This window comes from Hippocampus guttulatus, chromosome 4 (genome assembly GCF_054856545.1).
Source record: "Hippocampus guttulatus isolate MCC_2025c chromosome 4, RoL_Hgut_1.0, whole genome shotgun sequence".
Classification (NCBI taxonomy): Eukaryota; Metazoa; Chordata; class Actinopteri; order Syngnathiformes; family Syngnathidae; genus Hippocampus; species Hippocampus guttulatus.
In genome coordinates this window covers 22,213,554-22,232,792 of record NC_141264.1, presented here as the reverse complement: position 1 = coordinate 22,232,792, position 19,239 = coordinate 22,213,554, and the positions used below count along the sequence as shown (strand labels likewise).

Sequence of the window (19,239 nt, the reverse complement as noted above, 5' to 3'; positions counted from 1 at the left end):
GTGGAATCGTACGAAAACCCCCCAAAATCAGTTTGTGACATTTGCATTTGGTTGAAGCATCCTGAGACTAGCGTTTAGCCGCCAGCTAAGAACATACATTATTCATTTCAATATTCGTAATATGCTTCCCCCCCGCCCCCCTCCCCTGCTCAAGAGCATCCATAATGAACGCTGGAAGGGACACACTCTGGCTCTTTGTTTTGATTTACATGGGGGACACACACATGAGATTTACCGTAATACCTTCATAACTATACCGTATACATCTTACATGTGTAGGTATGGCATCCGGAAAGCATTCACGGTGCAACACTGTTCTTCCAAAACTGTACACATTCGTTTTTTTTCCCCCATCAAAATTCGACACATATCACTGATTCATGACAATTTTGGGAAAAAAACGTTTTTTGTTTTTTTTTCAAATTTATGAAAAATAAATGAGGAAATTCTATTATTGTCCTGCGATACACTCATTGTGCATCACTTTTGGCACATTTTCTTCTGTTACGGGTTTATTCCAAAATTAAATACATTCATTTTTTACCCCCTCAAAAGTCAACACAAAACAAAAATAAAACAGGACTTTTCCCCTCATTTTGTTAAAAATTAAAAAGAACAAAATATCATGTTATATGCAGTTCATCTTGAAACTATTCAGTGATCCGTTCTTATTGCAAAATTAATTCCATTTTGCTCTCTAAATTCTACAAATAAAACCATAAAATAAATTCAGATTTTTTTTGGTGCAAATTTATTTTGGAAAAAAAAAAAAAAGGAAATCAGATCATGTTCAGAAGGGTGCAACCACTAATGATTCACGTTTCACCGTTCCCTTTCACTTTTTTTACAGCCTGCTTCCAAAATGAAATAAATGAACTTCAAAATTGTATTCAGAACACCGCCTGTCATGTTCTGTCTTGATTGCGTTTCAGCTTCAGCTGGAGTGGAGGGCGTTTCCCTCCAGCAGGCACACCTGTGCCGCGTTTTCCAATCAAGCCTTGACATGTATTTAAGGACTTTCAAGGTGCCTGGCCCTTGTCGGATTATTGACCTTGCTCACTGTTGTGCTTCGAGTGTGATTTTCTAGACCTCTCATGATGTCATTGTTTTCATGTGATTGGACTTTTGATATTTTGTTTTATGCATTGTCGGTGTTCAATTGAACCTTGCATCCATTTTGGAATAAGGCTATAACAAAATGTGGAAGAAAATGCAGCACTGGGAAAACAAATACTTTCCTGAAATTTTTTGATACATGCATTTCATTTCACAACAGTGATAAATGTTACTTGAAGCTTCCGGGTTTATGATCCTGTCAAAAGGTGTTACCGGAAGACAGAATGACATTTTAACTGCAGTTAGGCGTTGACACCAAGCAAAATGTCAGAACCAAACCCCGCCGGGTGCCGTTTAGTCCCATGCCGTGGGAGGGCTGATGTGCCCGTAAAAAGTAAACAAATGGTTCTTCATTATTTGCAGAAATTCCGAGTTAATTAAATCTGTTTTAATCCGCGTGATCTATCCAGCCCAACATTTTCCGAGAATCGTAATCCTACCAGAAGGAAGCATTATTTGGGGAATTAAATGGTATTTTCTGCGAAAGAAAAATTCTTTTGAGTTAAGTCGTTTGTGGGAGAATAAAGTCATGTTCATCCACCCATCCATTTTCTAATAAATTTATTCTGACGAGGGTCGCGGGTGTGCTGGAGCCTATCTCAGCCGTCTTCGGGCAGTTGGCAGCCAATTGCAGGGCACACATACACGGACAACCATTTGCGCTCACAGTAACACCTTGGGAGAATTTAGAGTGTTCAATTAAATTGTTTTTGGAATGTGGGAGGAAACCGGAGTACCCAGAGAAAACCCACGCTGGCACGGGAAGAACATGCATACACAGGATTTGAGCCCGGATTTGAACCTACGACCTCCTTACAGTGAGGCGGACATGCTAACCAGTCGTCCACCGTGCCACCCTAAAGTCATATTTACATGGGGGGAAAAAAAAAATCTCTTTGTCTCCTCTGCATTCCTGTCACGTAACATGATCTGTTCCTGATCTCGGGAGACTCGCCGTTGCATCCAAACATTTTCCATTTGCCGCTCATGTTTTGCGTGCGCAGCATTTGTCGTGACAGCTGCCTGCCTTCAGACCGTCAACCTGCTTGGAGACGCACTTGAAAGCAGATGAGGCACCTCGGAGACCACCGCCGCGAGACTTTGATAATTGTCATCGTAACCAGCTGGACGTTCCCCACCATCCGACCCCCCTTAGGCTAGAACACATACACTGGCGATATGGAAACCCAAAAGGGAGAGACGAGAGGGGCAGTGTAAGCGGGGGTGTCGCGGCACGTTGTTTTGCGACAGGAAGCATTTGGCAGCGCTTAAAAGCGTCGTTCGCCGAAGGGACCAGCCTTTCGGAGTCGAACGCCCCCGAGGAGCCTTCTGTTTGTCTGTCTCAACTCCTCCTGTTTCGTAAATGCAAGAACATTATGTCCCACTGGTGCGGGAAAACAGCAAGCGCACCTGGCTGAATCAATGCCCGATTTAGACCTCCACCAAGGAAGACGATGTTGATACCTTCCAAAAAATTAAGTCTTTCCGGTGCGATCCCGTATGGAGAGTCATATCCTTACCAGAAGGAAGGATTATTACGGGAATTAAGTGGGATTTTTGTCAGATGAGGAGCGGAATTAGGACCCTGGAGCAGACGTGACACCGAAGTTGACAACTAAAAGTCTTTTATCCATGAAAATACAAAGTAACTATAGAGATGCAGAAGACACGGAAGAGATGACATTCTGGTAGAAAGCTCGACGTCCTGACATCCAAGGTTATACCCCGGAAGACATCACGCCTATCTGACATAACAAAGGTAACACAATAGAAGCCCAGAGCAACTGCACATCAAGGAACAACCAGACGCAACAATCAAGATTCGGATGATTTCTTCAAAAAAAAATTTAAGTCTTTCCAGCGAGATTCCTTATGGAGAGTCATATCCTTACCAGAAAAAAATGATTGTGATGAGAATTGAGCAGCATTTTCTTGATAAAAGTAAAATGACACTAAAAGGACCAGGTGTTTTTTTTTTTTGTTGTTGTTTTGACCTGTTAGCTTGCGTTGACCTGTTAGCTTGTGCGCCAAGAGATTTATATATATACTGTATATGCATGGGTTTTCTCCGGGTACTCCGGTTTCCTCCCACATTGCAAAAACATGCATGGCAGGCTGATTGAACACTTACGATTGTCCATAGGTGTGAGTGTGAGCACGGATGGTTGTTCAACTGTGTGTACCCTGCGACTGGCTGGCAACCGCTTCAGGGTGTCCCACGCCTCATGCCCGAAGACGGCTGGGATAGGCTCCAGCACGCCCCGCAACCCTTGTGAGGATCAAGCGGATCGGAAAGTGGATGGATAGATGGAGATATATATGTGTGTGTGTGTGTGTGTGTGTGTGTGTGTGTGTGTGTATATATATATGGCCTTGGCGGAGGTCTCCGCTGTGAGGTGCCACATGGAACGCCTCTCTCCTCCACTTTGACTCACTTTGAATGCTCCACGCACTTCTTTCTCAACTTTCATCCCACATTTGGAACACGTTTCCTTTCGCAGTCTGCCAAGCCGACACAACAGATGGTTGCTGTGACAATTCCATAAGGGAAAGAAACAACTAATACTCCAAAATAAAGTGGAAAACTGATTGGATGACGGCTGTCATGTGACATGTTCGTTTTTTTGGCTACAAACGTTTTAGTTTTTTTTTAACACTGAAGCGTCCTCATTCATGGAAGCCACAAACATATTGGGCTCACTGTAAATCACAATTACTGGGGGTGTTTATTTCAGTAAGATCTTTATTTTTAATTTGATCTAATCTGCCCGAAATTGAGGTATTTATTTGAGCGAGGCATTTATTTTTACTAAGACCACTCCCAAATCATTTTTTTGGAGTCGGGGGGGGAACAACTTGGCCCGTTATCCACCCAAATTTCATTCCTATGCGCACCAACACACAAAAATGTACTAGTCCGATATCCAGTCGCACTTGTCGGCGCACATGTAACAGTGTGTGTGCTACATGAGTAAAAAGAGGCATTTGTTGGAGGCTTGCTATTGGCTGCTTCTTTCTCAGTGGGCTTTGACTGAAACGCCTCAGCGGGGGGCAGATGTCGTCCCCACAAGCGGGAGCATCAAAAGGCGAAGGAAGGCCTGGTGGGCTTTGGCCTCCCGTCTGCTGGCAGAACCATGGCAACCGCGACAATTGATTGTCCCGCAATCTCCTGTGGGGCTGAGCTGGCTGCTGCTCTTTTTATTATTTTTATATTCCTGGGGTTTTTTTATTGTTTTTTTTTTTGTAACCACATGCAATAGCTGGCCGAGTGTCACGATGAAAATACGTCCCCGTTTGGTTACGCTTGACTTTAAAGGACGAGAGAGGGAAACGCTTTGGATTGGTCGGAACAAAAGACAAACCTCAAGGACGTTCAGACTCACTTGAAGTCCTACCAGTGTTAAAAGAAGAATATATGTTTTCTTTCTGCATGTAGTTTTCGCTTAACGCATCGCAAAAAAAAAAAGAAAACCGAAAGATTATTTTCGTCACACTGGAGTTCATCTTGTGTGACACAATGCATGACGGTGACTTTCAAAGTCTAGTTTAACACAAAATGGAACGTCACGGTTCCAAATGATTTTGAAATGAATGTTTATTGGGGTTAGAGGATTTCACTAATGGTTTAATTTTGAGGTTTAGGTTTCACGGTTGGGGTTATAGTTAACGTGGGTTGCCATTGAGCTATTCATCACCATACTGAAGTCTGTCTACATCTGTTGCACCTCCGTTTTTGTTCAAATATCCATCCATCCATTTTCCGAACCGCTTAATCTTCACTAGGGTCGCGGGGGATGCTGGAGCCTATCCCAGCTGTCTTCAGGCAGTAGGCGGGGGACACCCTGAATCGATTGCCAGCCAATCGCAGGGCACACAGAGACAAACAACCATCCACGCTCACATTCACACCTAGGGACAATTCTAGAGAGTTCAATCAGCCTGCCATGCATGTTTTTGGAATGCGGGAGGAAACCGGAGTACCCGGAGAAAACCCACGCAGGCCCGGGGAGAACATGCAAACTCCACACAGGGAGGCCGCAGCTGGAATTGAACTCGGTACCTCTGCACTGTGAAGTCGACGTGCTAACCACTGGACTACCGGGCCGCCCTTGTTCAAATATCCGTAGCTGAAAGCATTTAAATGGCACAACACCGATACTTTTTTTTTTCTCACGCCAAAGGTGTTTTCTATTGTTTGTTAGCATTAACATAAGGAGACTTTCTGAAGACAAAGCTATGTGGATGTTTTAAATTACAAGGTGTAATTATGTTTAGTTTGACAGAGTTCACTGCCACCATACAGCTGTCACATTTTTCTGTCAGTCAAGTCAAAGCAGGCAAAAAATAATCATAAATCCTCCAAACGGCACCCACATCTCGAAAAATGTGTATATTATCATTTTTGTTGTGTTTTGTTTTGTTGTTTTTTAACCAAAGTCCACAAGCCAAACACAAACACAGAATGGGAAATGCCATAGATGAGCAGAAAAAAACCCTAGCATTGATATTGTGGTAGTGTCAGAGATTTTCTCGGACAAAGTTAAAGAAATGACTCGGCACACAGGAAAATTGTCTTCAATATCGGCGGGAGCGGATCTCTGAGAGCGAACGACGGTTAGTTGCTCCGCGATCACACTCCCTCCCTCTCCGCCGGTTCGAACTTTTATTGCAAAATACAAGAAAGACACTGCCCCCGAGATTTGCACCCCGCGCCCCCCGGTCCGGCCCCCCGGCAATGATCTGATTTACCCGAATACACAAGTCACAGACTTTGCTGATGACTAATAATAATAATAATAATACATTTTATTTATAAGCGCCTTTCAAGACACCCAAGGACACTTTACATTAACAAAAAACACAAAACAATACGGGTTGAGCAGCGGCAGCCAAAACGCGCCAGCGTTCACTCAACCCGGAAGTCAGAAAAGGCTTACAGCAAATTTGACTGTATTTGTCCAAACAAATAGTAGAGTCCTCAGGGGGCGCCATCCTGCCTGTTTTCCAGCTCTCCCGGCTGCAACACACCTGATTCAGATGATGGCTCATCAACCAGCTCTGAAGCAGCATTAGAAGGACCCTGATTATTTGAATCAGGTGTGTTGCTCCCGAGAGAGCTTTGGACACCCCTGCTCTACATTGTACACCCTCAGTGTGGGTGTGAGCACCGGTGGTTGTTCATCTCTGTTTGCCCTGCGATTGGCTGGCAACCGGTTCAGGGTGTCCCCCGCCTACTGCCCAAAGACGGCTGGGATAGGCTCCAGCAGCCCCCCCACCTTACCCCCCGCGACCCTTGTGAGGATAATCGGATCGGAAAATGGATGGATGGATTATTCTACACTACTACTAGCCACATGAATTGGTTTCTTCTTCTTCAAGCTCAGCAATTATTATTCCGGTGAAGCACAGCGGATTTCGGTAGATTGTAATGTCCACCTGGGCGCGACAGCTGTTCCCAAACTGTCTTTTGGTATTCAACAACTCTTTGTTCCCAATTTGTTTATTCCCACTCTGTGATTGAATTTAGCCTTCGCCCCCCTTGCTTTGACGTGATTACTCAAGAAAAGGCCCTCCGCCCAAACGGCCGACACCTCTGCGCTGAGCATGTCTAGACATGCCCAAATTAACCGAAACTTTAAACATGATACAATTTTGTTCGTAGATTTCTCTATCAGGTAGTTAATACAAACCTTTAAAAAAAAACAGATATTTTAACAGACATGGTGGAGCAACACCTCCAGACTGACAATAGAAGAGTATACTGAGGCATATATGCTTTATCCATGTATCCATCCATCCATCCATCCATCCATCCATCCATCCATCCATCCTCCATCCATCCATCCATCCATCCATCCACTGACTTTATAACACCTATCGCTGCAAAAAATGACTAATATTATAGCAGCTTCATTGCGATGGTCTTTATGTTTCATCGGCAATCTACATGTATGGCATGTTTGTTGGTATTGTACCGCCCCCTGGTGGCCAAAGCGTGCATACCAGAAGGAGTTGACTGTTTCTGGGGACACGAGTCTGAATCACAAGTAAGAAAAGCAAGTCACTTCCAGATATTTCTGACAGCATGCCCTGTGCAACGCAAGGGAGAGATGCACACACTTTGACTTTTATCACATCAAATGACTCGGCGCGCACCCATACGTGGGTGGATGTACATGTGCGTGTGTGTGTACTGGCAGCCGTACAGCCTGACACTGTAAAGTCTCTAATTAAAGATTAATGTCAGCGTGCGCTGCGTGCATCTCTGGGCTCCCAGCAGCGTTTTGCTCAAAAGCATCCCCGCCGGACACCCGCATGTTTCTTATTCGACAAACGACTGCAAGTCGCCGGCCAGCAAGCACATGAAAAGCCAATGACAGTGGCAGCAATTGACTGACTCACTTTAATTAGTGCAAGCAGGCAACCATACAATCCAGAAAAATAACAAAAACAAAACATTGAAGTTTTTTTCTCGAAACACAGCTGCAGCTCTATATACATATATATATAATGTGTGTACGTGCGTGTGCGTGTGTGTGTGTGTGTGTATGCGCGCGCGATGGGTAGAAAAAAACTACCAAAAAAATTTTTTTCTCCAAAAAATACTATAAAATCCTTGCTTCATCTGGAAAAAAATTATAATGACAATTTCTTAACCAAATGTGACATTTTCCTAAAATTTAACGTTACGTTATTAATAAGAAAAAAAATAACATTGGACTTTTTCTAAAAAAAAAAATGTCTTTTTTTTCTTGAATAATTGTGATTTTACTCTCGAAAAACACAGGACTCTTTTCTTGAAAGCCAACTTTTTGAAAGAGACCTTTTTAACAAAAAATCTGTCATAAGATTAAAGGAAAGGGAAAAAATAACTTATTTCAAAAAATACTTTAAAAAGCGTCCATGATTAGTAAGGCGTTTTAACTAAATTTAAAAAACAACCATGTATAGTAAGGTGTTTTTAGCCGAAAAAAACGACCATGTATAGTAAGGCGTTTTTAGACGAAAAAAAACAACCATGTATAGGAAGGTGTTTTTAGCCGATAAAAAGGACCATATATAGTAAGCCGTTTTTAGACGAAAAAAAACAACCACCTATAATAAGGTGTTTTCAGCCAAAAAAAGGACCACGTATAATAAGGTGTTTTGAGATGAAAAAAAAAGACCGAAAAAACGACCATGTATAGTAAGGCGTTTTTAGCCGAATAAAATGACCGAAAAAAACTACCATGTATAGTAAGGCGTTTTTAGCCGGAAAAAAACGACCATGTATAGTAAGGCGTTTTTAGCCGAAAAAAACGACCATGTATAGCAAAGCGTTTTTAGCTGAAAAAAAAGACGACCATGGATAGTAAGGCGTTTTTAGCCGAAAAAAACGACCATGTATATAGTAAGGCGTTTTTAGCCGGAAAAAAACGACCATGTATATTAAGGCGTTTTTAGCCCAAAAAAAAGACCGAAAAAAACGACCATGTATATAGCAAGGCGTTTTTAGCCCAAAAAAATGACTGAAAAAAACAACCATGTATAGTAAGGCGTTTTTAGCCTGAAAAAAAAGACCATGTATAGTAAGGCTTTTTTAGCCGGAAAAAAATGACCAAAAAAAAAGACCATGTATAGTAAGGCGTTTTTAGCCGAAAAAAACGACCATGTAGTAAGGCGTTTTTAGCCGGAAAAAAAACGACCATGTATATTAAGGCTTTTTTAGCCGAAAAATACGGCCATGTATAGTAAGGCTTTTTTAGCCCCCAAAAAATGACCGAAAAAAACGACCATGTATAGTAAGGCGTTTTTAGCCGGAAAAAAACGACCATGTATAGTAAGGCTTTTTTAGCCGAAAAAAACGACCATGTATAGTAAGGCGTTTTTGGCCAAAAAAAATGACCGAAAAAACCGACCATGTATAGTAAGGCGTTTTTAGCCGAAAAAAAACGACCCTCTATAGTAATGCGTTTTTAGACGGGAAAAAACGACCATGTACTGTATATATAGTAAGGCATTTTTAGCCGAAAAAAACCCGACCATATAAAGTCATGCGTTTTTAGCCGAAAAAAAACGACCATGTATAGTAAGGCGTTTTAACCCAAAATAACGACCATATATAGTGAGACGTTTTAACCTGAAAAAAACAACCATGTATAGTAAGGCGTTTTTAGCCCAAAAAAAAGACCGAAAAAAACGACCATATATAGTAAGGCTTTTTTAGCCGAAAAAAACGGCCATGTATAGTAAGGCGTTTTTAGCCGGAAAAAAAATGCCTTACTGTACATGGTCGTTTTTTTCGGACATTTTTTTCGGCTAAAAACGCTTTACTATACACAGTCGTTTTTTTCGGTCTTTTTTTTGGGCTAAAAATGCCTTACTATACTATGTCGTGTTTTTTTCGGCTAAACACGCCTTACTATACATGGTCGGTTTTTTTCGGCTAAAAACGCCTTACTATACATGGTCGTTTTTTTTGGCTAAAAAAGCCTTACTATACATGGTCGTTTTTTCCGGGCTAAAAACGCCTTACTATACTATGTCGTTTTTTTCGGGCTAAAAACGCCTTACGATCCTATGTCGTTTTTTTTTCGGGCTAAAAACGCCTTACTATACATGGTCGGTTTTTTTGGGCTAAAAACGCCTTACTATACATAGTCGTTTTTTTTGTCTAAAAACGCCTTACTATACATGGTCGTTTTTTTCCGCGAAAAATGCCTTACTATACATGGTCGTTTTTTTCAGCTAAAAACGCCTTACTATACATGGTCGTTTTTTTCGGCCAAAAACACCTTACTATACATGGTCGTTTTTTTCGGCGAAAAACGCTTTACTATACATGGTTGTTTTTTTCGGCTAAAAACGCCTTACTATACATGGTCGTTTTTTTTCGGCTAAAAACGCCTTACTATACATGGTCTGTTTTTTTGGGCAAAAAACGCCTTAATATACATGGTCGTTTTTTTCGGCGAAAAATGCCTTACTATACATGGTTGTTTTTTTCGTCCAAAAAGGCCTGACTATACATGGACATTTTTTTCGGCTAAATACGCCTTACTATACATGGTCGGTTTTTTTCGGCTAAAAACGCCTTACTATACATGGTCGTTTTTTTCGGCTAAAAACGCCTTATGGTCGTTTTTTTCGGTCATTTTTTGGGGGTTAAAAACGCCTTACTATACATGGTCGTTTATTTCGGTCGTTTTTTTCAGCTAAAAACGCCTTACTATACATGGTCGTTTTTTTCTGCTAAAAACACCTTTTTATACATGGTCGTTTTTTTTTTTGTTAAAACGTCTTTCTATTCATGGTAGTTTTTTTCGGCCATTTTGTTCGTCAAAAAACGCCTTACTTTAAACGGTCGTTTTTTTGGCTAAAAACACCTTACTCTACATGGTCCTTTTTTTTGGGCTAAAAACGGCTCCCTAAACATGGTCGTTTTTTTCGGCTAAAAACGCCTTACTATCCATGGTCGGGGGTTTTTTTGTCAAAAAACAGATTATTAGACATGGTATTTTTTTTGTCAAAAAACGCCCTACTATACATGGTCGGATTTTTCGTCTAAAAACACCTTACTACACATGGTCGTTTTTTCCGGCTAAAAACGCCTTATTATACATGGTTGTTTTTTTCGGCTAAAAACGACTTACTACACATCACTGGTGTCAAACTCATTTCACATGGTGGGCCACATACGGCCTCGGTAGATGTCAAGTGGGCCGGACCATTAAAATGATACCATACTTTGCTATAAACATCCAAAACAATATGTCTTTCCTTTGTTTTTGTATAAAGAAGCACAAGAACATTTGGAAAATGTTGAAATTTAATGAACGTATCTTTTACAAAACATTTCATGAAGCACCTTACATTTCCTTCAACAAATTTACTTTTATCATTCACATTTTTGCATTGCAACTGATCCCACTGATTGTACAAACTTTAACAAGTAATTGGTATTGAAAAATATAGTAATGCACTTTATGATGAAACAAGATTTATAAAGAAAGGACGTTTTTAACCATATACACGTGCATTTAAAATCTAAATGTAATCCCTGTCTACACCGTACAAACTCAGGAGAGTGCTCTTGATAGCGTCTGCTGTCTTGGGTCTGTCTCAGTGACGGACTGAGGCTGCTGTTGTCTTCTTCTCTGATCAAAACAGTGTCTCCTAGCGGATACTCAATGAATTGCACCCTATTAAAAATATTACTTTATATTAAGATAAGATAACATAAGAAAACCTTTATTAGTCTCGCAATGGAGAAATTACCGATTCACAGCAGCAAAGTTATGAAAGGAAGAAGTAGAACAACAAAATATAGGAGCTGCTGGAAAGGCAGCCACTCACACGGCGCCATTTTGAAGTCAAAATAACAAAAATAACACAACACAACACATAGGACACAGACAGTCGTGCAATCTTCACCACTTTTCTGCATACACTTTGTTGTCTGAAGCAGTTATAGATGAAAGAGGAGAGGATCAAAGTGTCCTTTCACCAGTGGATCAGAGACATCATGCTGAAAATGTGCACACGTCTGCTACAAGCTAAGTTTTGAAAGCATATATATTACTCAGAAAGATTGGTCTACTCTCATGAGAATGCAGCTTTTTTTTCTCATAGTATTTCTTCTTTATCTTTTTTCTTGACAGTGCCCACCGGGAAGATGTGACGTCGCCATAGCAACAACTCGGGGGTCTGCCTGGGGCGGGAGTGTCATCGATGCTGTTGATACGCAGTGTGTCTTTCAATGCACGCACCCGCAGTTACACGCTCATTGAAGAGGCCACGTTGTTCTCTTCCTTCCGTCGCCGCATATAGACAAAACCTGGTTTGCGTGTGCCAAGCAGTCGATCATCGCATGACATGTTTGCCTTTCAGAACAACAGATGTCCATAACCAGAATGGTTCGCGCCCCCCCTGAAAAGGCATCCAACACGACCAATTGCCAAATCATTGGATTCCATTAAAAACTTTGCTCAGACATCTGGCCAGGGGGGATGCTTTGCCCATTTAGCTGACATTTCGAGCTACGCTGAATGCTGGCCCAAAAACATCTCAATGGGACGGCAAATAAAAACTTGGGGGAGGAATCACATTTGTGGCCTTTGTGAGGACAGTGAATCCTGCTTTCTCACATGGGATACATAATCCACCAAATAGAGAGACCGTATACTTTATTTTTATTGTTGTCATTTTGCTCCAACTGCTGGCTTGAAACACAAACTTATTAAAAATGACTTTTAAACATTTTGGAACAAGCAAAAAAATAAATGAATAAAAGCATAAAATGTTTAGGAGATACATATTATAGAATCTGTGTACTGGGTGTTCCTTGAAGAGGCGGGGCAGGGTGGTGTGGCATGTGATGTCGGCGTGTCTGTGTGTGTGAGTGTCAGGGTGTGAGATGTGGCCAACAGCAGCTCTTGTGTGAGTGTGCACTCTTTGTTTTCATGGGCCGGACTGTTCTCAGAGTGTTCAATAAATAGCTGAAAAGCGCATGCACGGCTGTGACTCTCCTTTCCCACATGGTAGTGGTTATACTGTCAAACATTCTTTTAAGATCACTTAAAAATGGATGGTGGACGGTGAATGGCGATAAAAAGATTTTGAGGAAACGCTTGACAAAAATTTCAAAAAATTGAAAGGGAAATAATATTCAATTTTAGGAAGTAATTCAAATTTGGGAAATAACGTTTTTTTCCTTCAATTTTTTTTGGGGGGGGGGTTGAAACAATAACTATATATTTTAGGATTTTTCCTAAAAAAATACTTTAATTTTACATAATGCAGTTACACATCTGGATTTTTTTTTCTTATTAAAAAAAGACTTTTTTCAAAAAAAAACTTATTTTCAACAGATGTGTTATCATTTGTAATAATTACCTTTTCTGCGATACGATAACTTTTTCTTAAAAGAAATTTCCATCCATCCATTTTCTGATCCACTTTATCCTCTCAAGTGTCGCGGGGTAAAAAGAAATAATGGCTTATTAATTTTCTTCTTATTGTACATCACATAGTTTATCTGCAAACAGCATTTTTTTTTCTCTTAACAAAGCAGGAAAGGACTGTGGATTACGAATTGTGGTTTGAAACTCAAGATGTCCATGTTTATTCCGCAGTATTGAAAAAAGACAACCTGAGAGACTTCCATTAACCTTCTCAGGTTTGCTCAACTCGTCTGCAATATGAGATCCTATCTTGTGGCTTTTCATTTGCGGTGAACACACACATACACTTACACACACACACGCGTCTTTGAAAAGTTAACTTTCTGGAGTTGGGGGGGAGACAAAAGTGACATTCCGTTGTCTTTTTTTTTTTTTTTTTTGCCCAAGCACATCTCCAAAATGTCTTTCAAATGAAAGTTAAGAACTTGTGGTGCCTGCAGCTCTCCAAGAATCCTCAAAACAGTCCTTGTCTTTGGAATTTATTCCATGCCAAGAAAGACGAGCGAGCGGCTGAACGGCGCATACGCAGGGCAAGCTGTGCGCAAAGTCACGCACAAAACACTAAATGGGAAACCGCTTGGCGCCCCGTTTAATAAATGATGGCCAGGAATAACCTTGGGTGATGAGCCACATGCTGCTTCACTGTGCCTTGAGTCATTTGGTCCAAAGACGTTTTTTGGGGGAATGGCACAATGAATGACTTTTGCAACATTGCCATCTGCTGGCTGCAACGGGCACTCACCTGACACACCTTTAGGTACACCATCAATAATAATAAAGAATAATATGAAAAAAAATTCTCCGGGTACTCCAGTTTCCTCCCACATTCCAAAAACATGCATGGCAGGCTGATTGAACTCTCTAAAATTGTCCCTAGGTGTGAATGTGAGCGTGGATGGTTGTTCGTCTCTGTGTGCCCTGCGATTGGCTGGCGAACGATTCAGGGTGTCCCCCGCCTACTGCCCGTAGACAGCTGGGATAGGCTCCAGCACCCCCCGCGACCCTAGTGAGGATCAAGCGGTTCGGAAAATGGATGGATGGATGAAAAAAATGAAATGTTGCCTGAATAAATTAGGGAGTAAAAAAAATTAAAAGATGCCCCCCCCCAAATATAAACATTTTACTGCAAGCATTTTTTTTTACTATACCTGTGTTATTAACATGTTATTCACCCTGGTTGTCTGCACTGGTCGCAGCAAAACTCCATTTGGCATAACATTGGTGATTGTTGTTTTTAACATTTGAATCTGTCATTTAACTGTGAAACAATAGTATCTTTTTTTAAAATGGCATATGGAATGAGAGTCATAATGTCATGAAAAAGAACATTTTTGTGTTGCTGCAAATTAGAAACAAAAAAAATATTTTTTAGGGAAAAAAAATGGACTTGAGAAAAAAATGATGCTCACATAATTGGCCTCCTCAATCATTCTTATGCTGACTCCAAATTGAAGAAAACTTCAATGGTTTTTTTTGGGCCTTGAGGGCCACCCTACTTGCGGACCATCGAAGTAAATTAGACTCTTCTTTTGTATCGTGATTCTTTAATGATGTACACAAACAAACCAAAATAAAGTGTCAGTAAAGAAATATAGCTTCTCATTCAATGTGATGCTCGACTTTTTATTTCGGCAAGAAGTGCGGCAGAGTAGGAAAAAGTCGGATGCAGGGTGGCGGTTAAAGGAGCTGGGTGGCGTCAAGAGGAACAAGGGTAGCGACCGGTCAGTAAATTTCACTCCGCTTCAAAATGTACGGCCTCCGAGACTTGGCTGCGTGAGTGGCTTGCCTCTTGAGGATGTATGGCGACTTGCGCTTCAGCTGCGCACCGCCGCCATTTTCCGCTGCGTACTCCATGGAGTCGTAGCGTAGCTGTTGAGAGAAAGGTGCACCATTAGGGGTGTTCGATATTCATTTTTTTAAGTCAAGGTTTTTCCAGAATACAGTCGTAGCTTGATTTACAAGCGGTGACATTGGGAATGTGTTTCAGAGTAATTCCTACTTGCTGGATAGATGGTTAAAGTCAAACAAGTCTTATTTGAAAAACGTACAGTATGGTAAGTGGAGTCTAAAGTCTCTCTCTCTCTCTCTGTATGCACGTGTGTACATATATATATATATATATATTTGCCCTTGTGAGAAGTGAAATCAAGAAAGACTGCCATTGTTTTGCAACATATGCAAAGAGAAAAAAGCAAGGGCCCTGCAAATGAACCATGTGGAACCCCATGAGACAATAATTGTGCATATTTATGTGAAGTGAAATCAAGAAAGACTGCCATTGTTTAAAAAAACAAAACAAAGAATACTACTATTCAATTCAAATACTTTTCACAACAACTTCAAAGCCGGTTGTCATTTTGATGTTGAGGCAGGTGTGTGTGTCAACACTATTTACAGGTTTAATGTGTGAACATATGGGCAGATACAGTATGTGTGTATTTATATTTGTGCAATTTGTGTGCATGTACAGTGAGTGAGTGCGTGTGTGCGTGCTTGTAAACTCACCCTGCCCTGGCTACTGTGCAGCAGCGCTCTGCAAATGTGCCGCACGCTATAGAGTTCCTCCAGACTCTTGTTGCTCCACTCCCTCATCCTCATCTGCTGTTCCCCCTCCTCTTCCTCCTCCTCCTCCACCTCCTCTCCAGCCTCCTCGCCACTCCTCCTCCACCACGCCGCCTCCTCCGCCCCCTCCTCTATGAGCCGCAGGCCGTCAGCCAGCCGGCACAGGTTGTCCAGCGTTAAGCGCCAGTAGGGGGCGCTCTGCTTGCTCGCCTGTTTCAGCTGTCTCAGACAGGAGGATCAGCAAGTAACGATTGAGCTCATCATTCGAATTGGTTTCCAGTCTGTGATGGTGTGGATGTGGGTTTGAATGGTCTTTTGTTTCTCTATGTGCCCTGTGACTGACTGGCGACCAATTCAGGATGTAGTCTGCCTTCCGCTCAAAGTCAACTGCAACCCTTTTCAGGCTAAGCAGTGTTGAAAATGGATGAAAGGTGATACAAAATCGTTTTCTTTTCTTTTTTTTTTATATTTATTTGACTTTTCGGGCGGGGCACAAGAGAAGTGATGGCAACCATCAAAATTGTGATGACAACCACAGAAAAAAAGTATTTGGAGTTCATAGCTGTTACAATACACATACAGTACATTTGACAATAAAGTTTATCCAATCCAATCCAATAGTGTCATCGAAGCAGAGTGGGCAAAAGTATTGGCCACACACTCTGTTCTTTCATTATGGCCTATTGAGGATTTACATCATAAAGCTTCCTGTAATATTTATTCAATAATTTAGCCACCCTCGTAAAAAAAATTAAAAATTATGCATCCATCTATTAGCTTGAAAAAAAGTGTACTTTGCTTTGTGTGATGCTACCTTGAAACGGCAGGTCTGAGTCATTGGATTGGCTTTTGAAGGACGCGTGAAAAGGGCCAAATTGAGCCTAAAATGGCTGTTTCAAAACAAAATCATTTGGATTTGCTTTTGTGGGTCTTCGGAAGAAAAACATGACGACCAAATTTCTTGTTGTGAAGTGAAAGTTTGAAAGCAGAATTTTCCACCAAACACCGAACCATAACTGTATAGTGAGTCCATCGTGAAACAGGGCCTCTGCGGGTTTCAACAGGCCAAATTTAAAACGTTTTAATACATTGCTAAGACCATCATGAATACAATTTAAGACCATTTCCCATCGATACAGAAAAAAAGTACAAAAGACTTGAAGGGAAAATTGGAGGTCCAGAATGGAATCACAGCTTTCACATTGGAATTAAAAAACAAAACAAACGTAACCTACATTGTAATTAATTTTTTTTTTTTTAAAAGGTAAACTTGTAAGATTTCGTAGCTGCTAACTAAGCTCTAAATACATCACTGCCCACGCACAGCAATGGCTGGTGGCGTTCAATAACTTATAACCGGGCAGCACGGGTCGCTTACAGTTCCACAGCGCCGCTTTATCGTTATGTTGTAGCTTCCTCAAAAAACAAAACATTTCAAATCGAGTTTGAAAGTTATGTCAGTCGTTTGTTTTTTTAAGAACCGCCAAACTCTTATTTAAGATCTAAGATGACATTTTAAGACCTCAAATTCAAATTGTTGGATTTAAGACTTCTTTTCTTCGACATTTTAAGACTCGACAGATACCCTGTTAAAATATCCCCGGCAAATTACGGTACTCGTAAAATGGCCCCTTTAAACCAAAATACTAGACTTACTTTACTTATAAAAAAAACATACCAAGCAAATTTCATGTTTCTCATGAAAATGACAACAAGTGCCGAATTAAAATAACATTTTACAACCAAGCCTGTACAGTCAGTTTATCCTTGAAAGGGTCCTTGAACATTACCTTCTAAAATCTCCACGTCTAAAGAAAATGGCAGACTTATAATGCCTTTCTGGACATGGCTTTTTGCGGCTATTTTTGTGGGTCTACTCGTGACAGAGACGCCAACCAAATTTTATTTTGCTCAGTGAAACTGGCATCAGGGGCTGAATTGTCCACAAAGTCTATGGCGCCCTGCTGAACCAATGTCAGTCATCAAATTTTGCTGCAATGATCAGCCCACGCATGACAAAAACTGCAATTTAGCAGCTCCACCTGATTTGTGTATATGAAGCAATCAACATTCCTAGGATGCATTTGTCTTTGAATGACGCCTGGAAATGGTTAAACTAAGCTTAAAATGGACGCTTTGGGGGAAAAAAAAGGAGGACCGTTTTTGTGTAGCAAAAGATCATGGGGCAGAGGGGTCAGTGCCCCAGCATGGCCAGCGGAGGTCAGTGTTGCTCCATTTGTACATTATATTGAATATATCGTGGAGAGGAGTGCTGCTGATACTGTGAGAACTTTTTGTGGAGTCTTGTCTTACCTTGGAAGCAAGCAGGCTGCTGAGCAGTTGTTCTCCAAGATCCTGCTCCATGTCTGAAGAGGAATAACCTGTTATTAGTGTTATCATAAGTAGTTATGGTACAAAAAATAATAATAATAAATTATTTTTTTTTAAAAACACATCAGCTTTAAAACTATATTTCAGAGAGGCAATTTTTTAATCACAATTACAATTATTATAATTATCATAATTCATCATCGAAAAATAATCAGAATTATCATACTCCTAAAAATTGTGATGTTCGAATAATATCAAATGTATCCACTTTGCCTGAGTATGATGACGATGATGATGGTGATTGGCGGTGACGGTGCAAGTAGAATTACAAACATAAAATCGAGTTACAGATAACATTTTTTTAAAACGTCAGCGAGTTACTGGTTGAACAATGTTTCTACAGAGTGATTATGATGACTGTTTTTAAATACATATTAAAAAACAACTTCCAAGGCAACAACAATTTACAATGACTGTACTTAAGAGCTTATCTCCACGTTATACATAAAAATGTAAAAAAAAAAAAATTTTACGTGACAGTGTTCGATAGCTCTGATGTACCTAATGTTTGAGCCAATGAAAATGAATAGAAAACACACACACACACACATATAAAATTAGTTCACTCATTAGTGATCTTAATTTTGGTATTCTACTGCAACAAGTGTATGATGCACGCTCACTGGCTCATTAGGTACACTAACACACTAACTAATGTCCCCCCCCAAAAAAAAAAAAACATGCCTCCTTTCAAGTGATTCTCACTCAGACTTTATTCAGTTCACGGCTGAATATTAGATACGGCGCTCAGTGTGTGTGTGTGTGTGTGTGTGTAATAAAACAGCTCCCCTCGTAAGCGAGTGTCAATCCAAAGAGAGCTTTTTACTCTCTGGGGGGCATCTTACCTGCACAGAGCCCACTGCAGGTGAAACACAGCAGCAGTAGCACACAAGCCAAGTGAGCCTGCATCTCGACCGTTTTAACAAACAAACAAAGCAAAAAATAGCAATGAGTGAAAAATCTAAAGAAAAAGTCCCGGATGTGGCCCCGACAAGAGGGAGTCTTTTAGTCCATCGATGTAAAACTTTTGAGATTTCCCCGCTAGTCCTGCTGCTGCTGATGAGGAACGCTTGCATGTGAGCCTCAGCTATATACAAGTCCCCCCCCTTTCCAGACCCCCCCCCCCCACCTTCTCCTCCACTCACCACCGTCATGTCTTCATACTCATCACACGTCATCCTGCCGTCATGGATTTGTTGATGAGTGTCATTTTATTATTTGACATCAA

At 40.9% G+C, this 19,239-nt stretch overlaps 1 protein-coding gene across 1 annotated transcript; it reads right to left on the bottom strand.

Annotated features, from left to right (window-relative positions):
• Positions 1-14,660: 14,660 nt before the first annotated feature.
• On the bottom strand, positions 14,661-19,062 carry nts (neurotensin). The gene is made up of 4 exons (XM_086109506.1): positions 18,857-19,062; positions 17,934-17,986; positions 15,564-15,839; positions 14,661-14,927 (listed from the first exon to the last, which is right to left on the bottom strand). The coding sequence occupies exons 1-4, from the start codon at positions 18,918-18,920 to the stop codon at positions 14,781-14,783; spliced, it is 540 nt and encodes a 179-aa protein (XP_085965632.1). The 5' UTR covers positions 18,921-19,062; the 3' UTR covers positions 14,661-14,780.
• Positions 19,063-19,239: the final 177 nt, after the last annotated feature.